The sequence below is a fragment of the Onychomys torridus genome, chromosome 4 (assembly GCF_903995425.1).
Source record: "Onychomys torridus chromosome 4, mOncTor1.1, whole genome shotgun sequence".
Lineage (NCBI taxonomy): Eukaryota > Metazoa > Chordata > Mammalia > Rodentia > Cricetidae > Onychomys > Onychomys torridus.
Genome location: NC_050446.1, coordinates 39,189,642 through 39,205,704, shown reverse-complemented (window position 1 = coordinate 39,205,704; position 16,063 = coordinate 39,189,642). Strand labels below are relative to the sequence as shown.

The 16,063-nt window shown below is 36.6% G+C and overlaps 1 protein-coding gene across 6 annotated transcripts in view; it reads right to left on the bottom strand.

Annotated features, from left to right (window-relative positions):
• Positions 1-16,063, bottom strand: part of Slc4a10 (solute carrier family 4 member 10) — a 276,084-nt gene that overhangs the window by 48,780 nt on the left and 211,241 nt on the right. For all 6 annotated transcript variants that reach the window (XM_036185514.1, XM_036185518.1, XM_036185516.1 and 3 more), the window contains 3 exons: positions 14,011-14,185; positions 13,292-13,425; positions 12,675-12,920 (listed from right to left, as the gene is read on the bottom strand). In XM_036185514.1, the coding sequence (XP_036041407.1) occupies positions 12,675-12,920; positions 13,292-13,425; positions 14,011-14,185 (555 nt within the window). The remainder of the gene's footprint in view (positions 1-12,674; positions 12,921-13,291; positions 13,426-14,010; positions 14,186-16,063) is intronic.

The following is a 16,063-nucleotide window of genomic DNA, read 5'->3' as shown; positions in this document are numbered from 1 at the left end:
TGTTATCTATCCTATTTTGCTAAGTCCAAAATGTACCTGAATATATTACGAACAGAGAACTATCTTATAATGTCTTTCGAATTTATACACTTTACACCTCTTTAGTGAGTTTCTTTTCTGAAATTCTTAACAAAGAAAACTATAACTATAACATCTAATCTTTAACTAACTATAGCTACCTAATCTTCAACTCCCTTAGAAACCCAAGAAGGAAATAATATTACCTAATATAACAGGAAGTGCAAACAATCAACTTCTAGCCTCTGTGTGTTTATTTGGTTCTGAGTGGCTGCGGGCCCAGGTGGGAATGGAGAAAACTCCAGCTACAGACTATTCTTTAGGTATATATTCACAATATTGGATTTTTCAGCCAAACTTATTCATTCAAATCAAATATTTAGCTGAATGTTCTTGGATATGATACTTAGGCAGTCTATGTTAAAGTTCCTTCATGTATAAAATGGTGATGATAGTCACCAAGTTCACAGGTTATGGTAAGAGCAAACAAATTAATATTGGCAAAAGCCCCAAGATAGGATCCATCATAAGTAACTGCTAATCAGATGTTTTGTATGTTCATTGTGGTTATTATTGCTGTTGTGAATATCACATGCCCCTGAAATGGAAAGTAGAAGAATCATGAAAGGACCACTTCTTTGCTACATTATTGTTTTTCTCTAAATTGTTAATATAGTTCTGTAGTTATAAACTTAAAATCAGGGATAATGATACCTCTGCTAGTTTCTTTTTTATTCAAGATTGTGCTCTCTGTCTCTCTCTCTGTCTCTCTCTCTCTGTCTCTCTCTCTCTCTCTCTGTCTCTGTCTCTCTCTCTCTCTCTCTCTCTCTCTCTCTCTCTCTCTCTCTCTCTCTCTCTCTCTCTGTGTGTGTGTGTGTGTGTGTGTGTGTGCATTTGTGTGCATGCTTCCAAATAAAATTCAAGATTATTTTTTCAATTTCTGTGATAATTGAATTGGAATTTTGATGGGGATTTCTGTGAGTCTAAAGTTTGCTTTTGGGAGCCTGGCCATTTTCACACTATTATTCCTAACAACTCAGGAGCATGTATCTTCTTTAATTACTTTATCTTAAAGTTTTTATTTTATAAAGCTATCTTTTACTTCCTTAGTAAAATTTATTCTAAGATATTTTGAGGCTACTGTGAATGTAATTGTTTCCCTGATTTCTTTCTCAGTCTGTTTGTCATTTGTATATAGGAAAGCTGCTGATTTTCACATGTTGACTTTGTATGCTGCTACTTTGCTTCATAATTTACCAACTGTAGAATTTTCCTGGTGGAGTATGCAGGTACTTTTATAAAGAGAGTTATATCATCTGTACATTGGGGTAATTTACTTCTTTCCCTGTTTGTACCCCTTGACCTCTTTCACTTATCTTATTGCTCTAACTCTTCAAGCAATATACTGAACAAGAATAAAGAGAGTGAACATCCTTGTTGTGTTCCTTATTTTAATAGAAATTCCTCTGAGTTTTTCTCTATTTACATGATTTTGGCAGTAGGATTCCTGTATATTGCCATTAATGATGTATATTCCACCATGCACCTAGATTCTCTAGGACTTTTATCAGAAGAGGTTTTGGGATTTTGTGGGGAAAAAAAGCCCTTTTCTGCATCTAATGAGATGATAGTGTGATTTTTTTTAAAAACAGTATAAAATGCCATGTATAAATGGATCAATTGGCTTGAAATACACTTCTTATAAAAAATGTCTTCTGCTATTCTTTGCTTCCCACAGAAAAGCAAGTTCTCCCAACAATCTTGTTTATATAAATGGCCACAAAATGATTAGATAAACATTGCAATTAAAATACCCACATGCAGAAGTCTTTGCTTTTATTTATTTATTTATTTACTTTTCTCCTGAGGTTAATGGAGGTGATTCATCTTCCCGACACAAGCACACCCATGGCTGTCTTCTGGAAAGCATGGTTTGGTAGAACTCCCTTCAGCATTGTCACTAATTTTAGTTCCTAGGCTACAGATGCTGTTGCTTTGCCTTGGAGGTTATTAATAGTCCCCTCCTTTGTGAACTAAACTGGAAGGTTTTTTTTTTTTTACCTTTTCAAGCATTTTTATTGACTAAATTAGCCCACAAGAGTGCTTCATAACACAATATATATTAATACAAAATATAAAAATTACAGTATCATGTTTATAGAAGCCAAACATATTTATGTTTCTTATTTAAATAGTATTCTGTGTTATAAAAATAATAAAGCCATACCACAGAATATGTATTTTATATAAAACACCTCTCTCTCTTCCTCTCTCTCTCTCTCTCACACACATGCACACACAAACAGATACCCTTTCCATTTGATTTTTTTCTGTATGCTAACTAGTAAATGTAAAATGTGTAAGTAGAACACCTTATATTACCAAGAAAGGCATTTATTAATAGGAAAATATTCTAAACTAACTGATTTTGGCTAGTTATTAAGTATCTTACAAGTATCTTGTTCAGAGCAATTAGAATGTTAATTTTCATGGCTAAAGGAAATTTCCTTCCACTGATACAAATTATTAGAAAAGCTTCTAAAGATGACTAAAGTAGCTGTGACCCTTAAAATATCCAGCAAAGCTGTGAATAATGAAGAAATGAACAGGACATGGAACATTACATGACTCAAAATAATTTGATCAAAACTTTACAACAGGAATGGCAGATACCTTGAGTAAATGAATCAAATCATATACAAATGCATGACATTACTTTTATATGGGATTCAAGGCAATGTGTCCAGCAGGAAAGAAAAAGCTGACTAGTATAGAGAGATCATACCATCTACTTAGAAAAAAGCATTACAGTTGAAAAACTCCACTTATGCCTTATTTGATTATTGATAAATCACAAACCACTAACTTGTTTTTTAAAAGCAAATATTATCTGCTTCACAAAACTTGAGCAAACATAAACCTTTTTCAGAGGAACTTTAGAAAGTTGTGGGGGCTCTTTCTAGAATAACGCTTGTCTGATTTAATGCTAGTTGGATTCTAGGTCAGAACATCAGCTTCTCCAGGCAGGAAAATGAAATTATCTTACTATTGATGCTGGGATATTTTAATGTAAATTGAAACACCATTAAGTTCCACTTTAAATACTTCAGACTACATCCTTAAATTTAGGTCAGCTCAGAAGCAAAGGGAAATTGGGTCAGTACTTCATAGACTGTGAACTCTCTAAGAATAGTCTTTCTATCTCACCAAAATCTGGTGTATAACATGTGACTATTTGGTTAATTTGTAAGGAGAGAACTCTATTTTAAATATTGATTAATGATGTAATGTTCTACCTCTCATTGTCTTTGACAAGAAAATGTGAAAGATTAGTCTATTTATGACCTGTCAATCAAACTATAGTCACAGGGAAGTAAAATGGCTGAGAGTAGACATGAGAACAAATTCCTGACAGACACAGTCTGCAAGGGTGCAGGGGCATCTACACAGCTCCCAGCGTGTTGGGAGGTAGAAAGATGAAGATACACCAGCTCTGCTCCTGAATGTGTCACAGCTTGTTAGAGGGCCAGCAAGAAAGAAACAGTTGAAGAATGAACTATTTTTGATACCATTGCTCCTGGAAACAACTTTAGCATTAGCATAAGTCAGTACATGAATGAAAATAAACCCCAATTTCTCACCATATACAAAACACAGAACAAAATATATTAAAGACCTAAATATTAGGAGACCCAACACTATGGAACTTCTACTAGAAAACAGAGAAATGCTTTAAGATATAGGAATGGGCGAAGAGCTGGGGAGTGTGACTTGAAAGGACAGGAAATCAAAGCAAAATGAAGACACTGCACAGCTTCTGCAGAGGGACCAGCCAACCAACAGAATGGGATACACTGTTTAAAAAGATTATTACTGGCAAGTATTAATAACCAAAATACACAAAGAACACAATTCAGGAGCAGAGGTAATGACAAAATGATCATAGCCCAATTTAGAATTAGACAACAGATCTAAACTGACGTCTTTCCAAGGAAGACAAATATCTTCCAACCAGTGTGTGAACAAAATGCTCCATAAGAACTGTCAGTCACACACAAATCTAAACCATAAAGAGAAATCACTTCACTACTGATGGAACAAATACTATACCAAGACAAGAGTGCCGCCCAGAATGTGGAGAAAACTGAACTCTTTATATGATGGGAATGTAAATTAATAAAATCATTGTGGAACACCATAATCTCAAGGAATTAAAAACAGAATTACCATATCCATCAGTCCCACTAATGGTTATATACCCAAAGAAAATGAAATCACTCTGTCAAAGACACATCTGCACTCTCATATTTATTGTCTATGTGAGATACTATTTCTCTAAAAATGCCATATAATTTATCATCTTTATGAACATGCATGGTCATTGTGTTAAGGGAAATAAGCCAGGAACAATAAGAAAACCACCACATGTTTGCACTCATATGGAATTAAAAATGTTAGTCCCATAGAGGCTGAAAGCAGAATGTTGGCTACCAGAGTCTGGGGAGAGCTGCTTAGCAGGGGATATGGAAAAGCTTCATGAATCATAATAAGCTATTGTTATACAGAAGCAAGAAGTCCTGCTGCACAGCAGAGCGACTATAAGTAATGATAACATATTGTTCTTATTCAAAAAGCTAGAAGCAGTTTGAATGTTTCCACCATAAAGAAACAACAATGCTGAATAAATAATTTTACACAGATTTCAACAGTATACAATGTACATATGTTTTCAAACACTGAATGACAAAATGTATGTATGCATCAGTTTTAAAAACAATTGAGTTCAAAATCAAGAGCAGAAAACAAAGACAGCAAGTGTTTAATAAAAAAAAGAATTAGATGATTCATTTTTCAAATTTACTTTATTTTATTTTATGTGGTTAAGTGTTTTGCTTTAAGTATGCCTTGACCATTTTTTTCAATTTTTACTTTTTTATTATTATTTTTTATTTATTTTACATACCAACCAGTTTCCCCTCCTTCCTCTCATCTTGTTCCCTCTCCCCACCTCCTTTTTCAGAAAGGGTAAGGCCTCCCATGTGAGTCCACAAAGCATGGAATACCAACTTGAGGCAGGCCCAAGCTCCTCTCCCCTGACTTGACCATTTCTGTAGCATTATGGTAGGATTATGAGGAACAAAATTGTTACTTAAGCTTTTAAACCTTAAACAAGACTGAAATCTAGTTGTGTAACTAAGAGAAAAGACACTGAGTATAATACCAATCAGTAGCATTTATTTTAAAAAGTGACTATCTTTTCATATATAAAGGAGGATAAAGTAGGTATTGGAACATAGAAAAAAATGAGACTGTCAACAGGAGCAAAAGCAAAAAGTATTTCTCAGCACTTGGTATAGGCACTCTCCTTTAGAAACTTGGATTAATGAAACAAAGAGTTGGTTCTTTGAGAAGATCAACAAGATAGACAAGCCCTTATCCAAGCTAACCAAAAGACAGAGAGAGAGCATGCAAATTAACAAAATTAGAAATGAAAAGGGGGACATAACAACAGACAATGAGGAAATCCAGAGAATCATCAGGTCATACTTCAAAAACCTCTACTCCACAAAACTGGAAAATCTAAAAAGAAATGGATAATTTCTGGATAGGTACCACATACCTAAGTTAAATCAAGACCAGATAAACCATTTAATTAGTCCAATAACCCCTAAGGAAATAGAATCAGTCATTAAAAGTCTCCCAACCAAAAAAAGCCCAGGACCAGACAGTTTCACTGCAGAATTCTACCAGATCTTCAAAGAAGACATAATACCAATACTCTTTAAATTGTTTCATACAATAGAAGCAGAAAGAGTATTACCAAACTCATTCTAGGAGGCTACAATTACCCTGACTCCTAAACCAAACAAAGATGTAACAAAGAAAGAGAACTACAGACCTATCTCCCTCATGAACATTGATGCAAAAATTCTCAATAAAATTCTGGCAAACAGACTCCAAGAACACATCAAAACAATTATCCATCATGATCAAGTAGGCTTCATTCCAGGGATGCAAGGGTGGTTCAACATACGAAAGTCTGTCAATGCAATACACCATATAAACATACTCAAAGAAAAAAACCACATGATCATCTCACTAGATGCAGAAAAGGCATTTGACAAAATCCAACACCCTTTCATGATAAAGGTCTTGGAGTGTTCAGGAATACAGGGAACATACCTAAACATAATAAAGGCAATTTACAGCAAGACAATAGCCAACATCAAATTAAATGGAGAGAAACTCAAAGCAATACCACTAAAATCAGGAACAAGGCAAGGCTGTCCCCTCTCCCCATACTTATTCAATATAGTACTTGAAGTTCTAACCAGAGCTATAAGATAACATAAGGAGATTAGGGGGATACAAATTGGAAAGGAAGAAGTCAAGCTTTCCCTATTTGCAGATGACATGATAGTATATATGAGTGACCCCAAAAATTCAACCAAGGAACTGATACAGCTAATAAAAACCTTCAGCAACATAGCAGGATACAAGATTAACTAAAAAAAATCAGTAGCCCTCCTATATAAAATAGACAAACAGGCTGAGAAGGAAATCAGAGATACATCACCCTTTACAATAGCCACAAATTATATAAAATACCTTGGGGTTACCCTAACTAAGCATGTGAAGGGCCTATATGACAAGAACTTTAAGTCCCTGAAAAAAAGAAATTGAAGAAGATGTTAGAAAATGGAAAGATCTCCCATGCTCATGGATAGGCAGGATTAACATAGTAAAAATGGCAATCTTACCAAAAACAATCTACAGACTCAACACAATCCCCATCAAATTACCAACACAGATACTTGGAAAGGAGCAAGTAGAACGTCCCTGGGAAGAGAAAATAGGGTAGACAGGACGGAGTGAGTGTGTGGGAGCCCACAGCGACTCCATCTTGTGGCGTGATTCCATCTTGACTTGGGGTCAGAGAGTTCAAGCTTGTCTTTGCTCCTCAGGACTGAATAACAGGGTGTTTTGTCAAAGGCTGTGGTCACCAGATATTCTGAGAATTAAGGAGATATTTACCCTTGTCTGTACCTTGAACCATGGTGTCCTTAAGAGAAGGAGGTCTTTTTGCCTCCTTGCTTTCTGTACATAAAGGCCATGAGGAATAAATTCAGGGCTGCAGTATTTACTGACAGTCTTCCCAATTCTATTCTCTGCCTTGTCTTTTCTCAGTCCTCACTGCCTTATCAGCTGCTGTTTGACAGGTCAAAGAGTGGGGACAGAAACAGAAACTGAGGGGCATCTCAGAGACGAGCTAATAAGCTTAGTGCAATGGAAATTCCCAGGACCCTCCGAATGTGACCCTAGTGAATACTCCTAGTAATGGGGATATGGAGCTTGACACAGCCATCTTCTGTAAACAAGCAAGACTTCCAGTGGAGTGACTGGGACTTCAACCCTGCCATAAGATCTTCGACCTATAATTTGTCCTGCCTGCAAGATGTGCTGGAGTAAAGGTGAAACAGAAACAGTGACCAACCAACGTCTGGTCCAGCTTGAGAGCCATGCCGTGACCCTCCACTGACACTGCCTGAATTAGGAACAAGAGGCTGGATGGCCCAGAGACCTAGGATAGAGGCAAGTAACATTGAAAAAAAAAAAGACAAAAAAATCAGCATAAGATGCCTAATGATATTCTGCTATACTCATAGATTGGTGCCTAGCCCAATTGCCAGTTGTCATCAGTGAGGCTTCATCCTGCAAATGATGGAAACAGATGCAGAGGCCCACAGCCAAATATTAGGCAGAGCTTGGGGAATCCTGCAGAAGAGGGGGAAGGATTTGTAGGAGCCAGAGAGGTCAAGGACGCCACAAGAAAACCTACAGAACCAACTAAGCAGGGCTCATAAGGGCTCACAGAGACTGAACCAACAATCAGGTGTGTGACCTAGGACCTCTACATATGGGAACTGGGGGCTGTCTCTGATTCATTTGCCTGCTTTGGGGACCCTTTTCCTCCTACTGGGTTGCCTCATGCAGCATTGTATGAGGGGAGGTGCCTAGTCTTATTGCAACTTGATATGCCCTGTTTGTTTGATGTCCCTGGGAGGCGTGCTTTTTCTGAAGGGAAATGGAGGAGGAGTGGACATGGATGAGGTGGCGACTGGTAGGTGAGGAGGGAGGGGAAACTGCAGTCGGGATGTAATATATGAGAGAAGAATAAATTTAGAAAGTAAAAAAAAAAAGGAACTTGGAAAGTATGTTTTAAACTTTAATCTACATATATATGAGAAACTCAGGTAATATACCCTGATTTTTGCTTTAACTCATATATTTGCAAAGTATAATGTATGCATTTTTTAAAACTTAGATTTTTTTAGGTTAGTGTGCAAAGTAGTGGCTTTGACAATGTCATTTTCATATATAGGTACCATACATTGTTCTCATATATTCTCCTCCCCCACTGCCAGCATCTCCTGGCTAGTTCCCATCCTTACCCATGGTGACCCCTATCTCCCTTCTTGTCCTGTGCATGCTTCCCCACTCTTTCTTTAGTAGCCATCCTTGAGAACCTTACTACATACTGAAGAAACAGTTCATCTTACACAAGCATAACATTTTATTTTTTGCCATTCCTTAAAATCAAAGCTACCAGGGAAAAAATGATTCCTTTAAACTCATTACTTATTGCTAATGTGACATATTCAGTTTGATCATCTGGTGTAAAATATACTTAAAACTAAATAGATTATCTTGACACTTGCTCTTGGCTCAATAAAAAGGAAGTGTGTATTCTCAAATGTAAGGTCTACATATTACCACATTGTATTACCACATTGTAAGGTTAAGATGCCAGAAAAGCCAGGGAATTTTTATTATTGTTTATTTAATTCAAGAACATTTTGCTATTTGGTTGGTATACTATAGGGAAATTTGAATATAGAATAGAAGGGCCAAATTTTACAAAGCATATCTGAAATGTAGAACCTAAGGATGCTGGCATTTTCCCAATATCTTCTTCCCGAATACAACATATGGCATATATAATGTAACATATATGCAATTACAGGAACATCCAGTTTGCAAAAATCACAATCTCAGATGTAGTGTGTCCAGGCCATAACATTTTCTAGGAACTTTTAAAATGAAACCTGTGAAAGCATGAAGCCAGTAATATCTAATGTAGAAAACTTGATGTTATTAAGATGAGCCTTAAAACTAATGGTCACAGTGACAGGACAAGACAATTGCTACAATGTCACACAGACTTCATGAAGCAGAGAGAATGCACAAAACATTATTGTAATGAAATGGCTGTCCTTAGCAGCCAGTTTCAAATTCCTTTCCACAAATAATCAAAAGCACATGATGTATAACAAAAAGACTGATTTTGCTTCTCGAGAAAGCAAGTCATGACAAGACCTGATAAAAGTCATGTGCTCATAGGCTGTTCAATTCATAAAATTAATTCCAATGGTAGAATTTAGAGCTGTTTAATGGGTGTGTATATTCAAACTGGAGTACATTTGGCAAAGAACCACAATGTAAAAACAGATAAGGAGTCAGGACAGTGCCAGCCTGTGGTCAGTACTGTGCCCAGGGAGACTGTCATTCAGTTTCTGCAATGCTTATTTGAGGTGCCACTGACAGCAAGACTTCACTGTCCGTCCTGCTGAATCAGCCTTTCTAGCCCCTTACCATTGGTGAAGAGCCAAGTGTGGGCGATGGGCCCAGAGAGCAACACACACTCCGTGCCTAGTGCTACACAGCTAGTCACAGTGGCCTGTGCTCTCCAAGGGAAAGGGGAGTTGTGAAGATTCTCTCCCATGTTCTCCTAGCTTTTAATGTTTTTCCGCTGACAGGGAAACAGGGGTGTTAGAGGACCAGAGGAGGGCAATGGAACCCAGTGTATGGAAGGAGGCTGAGGGGAGTAGAGAGGTACAGGAACAGGAGGGTGGTGGAGAAGAGTGGAAAGGAGAGTCAACAAGACAACTTCTGTTTGAAAATTTCACTATGAAGCCTAACAATGTATAGACTAACCAAAAATTAATTTTTAAGAAAGACTTGATTTTTTTAAAGAAGCAGAGATGGAAACATGGGGACATCAGGACCTGGGCCCCTTGTCTTTTGATCACCATGCTAAGTAAGGCCCATGGACACAGTGAGCTCCACTTTCAGGCATCCATGTTTCATTAGTTGTATTTATTGCTACCACCTGTCTGGCCCTTGTCATTTTTTTTTTTTTTTTGACTCCTTGAAAGCTCTGACTCTGTGTTACTCACCCTGTTTCTGACATCTCTGTGATTTCCTTTGCATCGGCTTTCATTCCTCATTTCAAAGTCATTCTTTTACACCGTAAACTGTCCTACCAATGATTCTACTGCCCTCCTCAAGTGTAGTTTCACTCCCTTGACACCCAAATGGCCTAGGCATACTTTCTCCATTCATCTGCCACCTTCTCTTTTGTTAATTTTTGGCTAAATGGCTTCTCATTCTATCTTCTCTCTCAATATAACCGTTTCTTAGAGCTAATAATGATCTTTTAAAAAGTTTTTCCTTAATTTTGTCAGCTCTCTTTTCTTCTCTAAGGAGTTGTGATGCTTTCTGGTCTCGTCTCTTGCCTTCTACAACTGTCATCAGTTTTTCTTTCTTTCCTTTTTTTTTTTTTTTTTGGTTTTTCGAGACAGGGTTTCTCTGTAGCTTTGGAGCCTTTCGCTGGCCTCGAACTCACAGAGATCCACCTGCCTCTGCCTCCCGAGTGCTGGGATTACAGGCGTGCGCCACCACCGCCCAGCAACTGTCATCATTTTTAAACCTACCTTCCATCAATAATCTCGTGACTCTAACTTTAAGCTAATTACATTATCTAGGGCTCAAACCTTGCTTAAGACTTTTCTTTCTGCATGAAAGGATATTCAACTGTGTTTTCCAGTTTACATGCCTAAGAAGCTGCTACCAAAGTTGCAAGAACAGTTAGTGCCTTCCTACCACAGCTTTTTATCTGCTTTATATGTTCTACATGTTTTCTCTCAGACAATTTATTGGTATTTGTCAATGCACTAAAAATTATATCAAGTTAATAAGACCTGGGCGGCATTTTTGGCTTTACCACTATCAATCTGATTTCAAATGTTTTAAAGCTTCAGTGACTCTCCAATATCCTGGGCATGTCTTCTATGTGAACACCATCCCTATCCTACTCTTTAACACTTTCCTCCAACGGTCATGTCAAAGTGAGGTACTCATCTGATGTGGCACCTTAACATTCTGTACCAATATCTCAACATAGCGCTCATCTCTTTATTCTATCTCTCTATGTTCTGTCATACATAGTAAGAATAAAGTAAGAATTTGATGTAAGAATATTACTCACTGTGGCTATACTAGCTTCTAGTATAGTGACTAGCATTAAATTACCACTGGTTTGAGACTATAACCAGAGATGATTATATATCCTAACAAAGATAACCAAATTCAGTTCTACTTTCTTTCCAACAAACATAATATTGGGCATTGGCATGGCTCAGCAGGTAAAGGTGCTTACACCAAGCCTGACAACCCAAGTTCAATGTCCAGAAAGAGAGAAAAGATGCTTTCAAGTTGTCCTCTGACTGCCACATGTGCATTATAGCAATGTGCTCACCAATCCGTCAATCCATAAAAGGAATGCTGGCATGTGTCTGTACAACGTGTACTTCTGACCAAATTACTCTTTTATCTGCCTCTTCTCGAGTGTCCAGACACCTACCTATTTTCTTCATGGCCTTATTCACAATACTATCAATATTATTTTTATGTGGAAAATTATTCTACCTGTAAAATCTTGAATTTTCTTGCTTCCAATTAGAGGTACTTTGTTTTCCTCCAAAGGCAAAGAAAATGTTAAATACTAAGAATCATGTCATTTTTTAACAATGAATCATTATCTCACTCTTTAAAAGTTATAATATTAAACTATTATTATGTAATTTTGACATCTAAGTGGTGTTGGTGGCTGGAATAGAGGTTAAAATGCCTGCTGAAAAATGCATCACTGCAAACATTTTCTCTGTGAAATTCCACATAAACTGAACAAAAATCCTAAACTTAAATAAAAGTACTAATTACTGATCATGTATACTCTATAGGTTCAGTGTCTGAGCAATTCCCGGTTTCTAGTGTACCACAATTAGAAAGCTCTAATTCCTCCTCAGTCTTGAACTGTAATATCTTCTTCAGTAATCAATACTTAAAAATGTTTATCACAAACATCCAAAAGCAAAATTAAACCTTAAGTTTGTTGTTTTCATCTGTTTTTAATCACAATTTCAAACATCAAACTACTACAACTTAGAATTGAAGAGTTCTTTCACTTAGTTACTTTAAATCTGAACTTAAAAGAAAAGCAAAACGACACTGTTTGGAGAAAGAAAACCAATCTGTATTTATACTGACTTGGTTAATTATGTGTTTATTTTACAAAACACTCGACAAACAGACAGAGCTTAAGAACGATGTTCCTGGCGGAGATGCTGTAACAAGAACCCAAGGATCAGATGTGTGGCTGATTAGACGACTTAAAATCCTGTTCAGCTCTAAAAGTCAAGTCATGAATCAATTTAAGGCATACTCTGTGCTGAGTCAGGTCATCGTATTTCTTAAACAATAGCAATATTTGTGAAAAGAAAAGCCTGGCGGCCAAGAGCGGAAATCGGACTTACGAGTACTGTGTCAGCAGTTCCAAATCGTTGTGCATATTGATTGGGTAGGCTTCACTGAGTTCAAACAGTTTCTCCAAGGCTTCATAGATAAAAATGATGCAAATAAGAGAAGCAAAAGCTTCTTCAGTAAACCGAGTGATATAGCAGACAAGGGAACTCGCATCAGTGGCCACAAGGATGATACACAAGGTTGCAGTCCAAAGCCCAATGCTGGCTCGTAAAGACAAGTATGACAGCCCATATTCTCTAGGAGTAATGGGAAAGTGTGGGAAGAAGGTCATTTTATATCTTGCTACCGTGGAAATAAGCCTAGTTCAGGAAGTCAAAGTGAGTAACCACGTCTCTAAAACTTTGTCTATAGAGAAATCTAATGGGATAAACTAGTGGAGGTTTTTTTGGTGCTTAAAACTGAATCTTGTTTTTTAATAAATATTACATGTACAATATATGCATAAATCTTTAACTTTTCCTTCATTTCGATTGAGAGACAAAACTAAAAAACTGAATACCAGCCAATTTCACTTCTCCCCACAGATCTCCAGAATTGATGTTGGGTGAAGAAAAAAAAACCCACACCAATGGAAAAGCATATAGTAGGCAAGAGTAATAATACTTACTTGCAAAATTTAAACAAAATCTTTTCGAACACCAAAACAGGTCCTGTACTGCCTAATATGGTAAGGGGCTGTCCACCAAAAAGAGAATAGGCTATCCCAGTCATAGATGCTCCAAAGAGGGATTCGATTGCACTCTGTGAAAAAAAATTATATGAATGGATCCATTACCTAAGCTAAATAGGCAGTCACTGTAATAGGTATAAACATTTCACATATGTTGGCTCACATTTTTACCCTTCACCGTGTTATTCCTAGCAACCCTAGGCAGAATATGGGAAATGAAGCTGAGAAAATAGCATGTGGTAGTAGAAAATTAGTGACAGCCACTGGGAAGTATAATTTATACCTTCTTGCTTCATTTTTTATTGCTTTACAAAATATTTAAATATTTTCAGAATCAGTGTCTAAACAGAAGCATGGCTCAGATTTTTTGAAAAATAGACTGAACTTAAAACTGATGTAGAATTTTAGATCAAGGGATGTGGCATCAGGCCATAGTCTTGTATAAGATTCAAAGTATTTCCAAGACATTCTTATTCCCAGATCACCAGCTCCACTAGCCATCTAGGAATTTCATAGGAAGTTTATTTGTTGGACCATGTATCAAATCTCTCTTCAAAACCCAAATCCAATGCTCACTTACATAACTACAAATCTTAAAAAAAAAAAGAAAAGAAACAGATTAAGGTTCGAAGTTCAGAGAAAAGCATAATACATACTATACGACCTTCAGTTGCCTCTCCCAAGAGTCCTCCAAAGGTGATGACAGGAGACATGCATGCGCAGTAGAGAAACAGGAAAGATGCTAAACACTGCAGGCTGAAAGCATCTCTGAAGTCACTCCAGAAGAATGGAGCTTTTCTTTTGATATCTAATATAAGTCCCCCAAAAATCCTAAGACATGGGGGAAAAACACAATAGTGAAACCCAAAGATAAAAGCACATAAGTTAAAATGTGCATTTTTTTCTGTTGCCCGGTCACAGTAATATTTTCCATCAGCAGAGATGAGACCCATATTAGTCTACCATGTTGCATTATAATGACCTACAAGAATAGCTTTGCACTACTACAATACCCCAAATATCGTGCCTACAACTAAAAAAACATCAGGTTTTCTCCAACAAGATCTGGGGATTCATCAGTCAAATTTCAAATAATGTGAGATTCATAGGTTATTCCAATGTTTGTGTCATTTCTTTATTAACCCACACCATCTAAACTCAGGCCTTCACTGTCAACCTTAGAAGTATTTTCTAATACTTTACCCTTAATTTAGCATAGCAGAAAACGAGACAGAGAGACAACTGGTCTTTGTGAATGCTAGTAGTAAACATCACCTTAAAGAGAATAAAGCTGTGTTCAATCACAACTCCAGTCACCTAGTCCCTCTGCCAATAAAAAAGTCCCTCAACAAAAACTTACCTAAGAGGACAACTAAATGGGCATGTGGATATCAATATTCAATAGAGACAGATAGACTCTGAGGTTGTTTTTAGTTATAGAAAACTAAGACGTTAACCTAATATAATCAAACTAGATAAATGTTATTTTTATCTAATACTGCCAACACACATTTTAACACCTATCAATTACAAGATAATAATGACCTTTCCTGGAAATAATTCACTTATTCCAAATATGACAAAGAAAAACACCTTGAAACACTTCAAAGGGTTTGTTTTTGGTTCAGGGGTTTTAAATTGTAAATTGATGCTTAAAATCTGAGTGCTAATGTTCTTTAATGTCTTAAGAATAGGAACATTAATAAGTAGGGATTCTCATTATTTGAATATTTGATAACATTAGAATTTAATATTTGACATTAAAATTTCATTTCATTCCACAGAATAAAGATGTGATCTTAAAGTAAGACTGCAATATGGTTCCTATGTGAAGGTCAATAATTAAAAAAAATATTTTTTAGCTGGACAGGGTGGCACATGACAATTCGCCCAGCACTCCAGAGGCAGGAGACAGAAGGGTTGTGAATTTGAGACCAATCTGGAACATACAGCAAGACCTTGTCTCAAAGAAAGTAATAAATCAAAAACCTGTGAGGTTCTGTAATTATGAAACTGTGCTGACCTTCTTGTAATATAAAAATTAAATTTGAGTTAGTTTATGATTATTCTTTGCAGTGTTATCTCAAAAATAATTGTTTTCTTAAGAATCAAGTTCTATTTGACCTTGGAATTATACTCAAAATAACTAATTTTTTTTCATTCATTCATTCATTCATTCATTTATTTATTTTATGTGTGTGTGTGTGTGTGTGTGTGTGTGTGTGTGTGTGTGTGTGTGTTGTCAGTGGACAACTTGAGGAAGTCAGCTCTCTGCTTGTACCATGTGGGTTCTGGGGATGACTCAGGCAGTCAGGCTTGGCACGGAGCCATCTTGCCAGCCCTTTCCTACTATTTTAATTCCCCTGATCTGATGGAGACGTAATAATTGTCTATTAGTAACTATCTAGTAATATGTGAGTGCAAAATCACTGTTTGTCTAGTGATTTCTTCAACCAGAAAGGATTGAGAAGAATAAACTTTGAGACAAAAGGACATTTGAAACTCAGTTGCTTCCAGAGAACATGTGGACTGTATACATATACAAATTCTTACCGGCTACTCTAACTGTGTTTGGTAAAACATATGCATGTTAATGCTGAATAGTTTCTATTTCTGAATAGTATGTTACCTTGTCAAAGTAGATTTGTTCTACTAGCTTCCATTTATGATTTATACCCTAGTTCTAAAAATAATTTGAGATAGTTATGA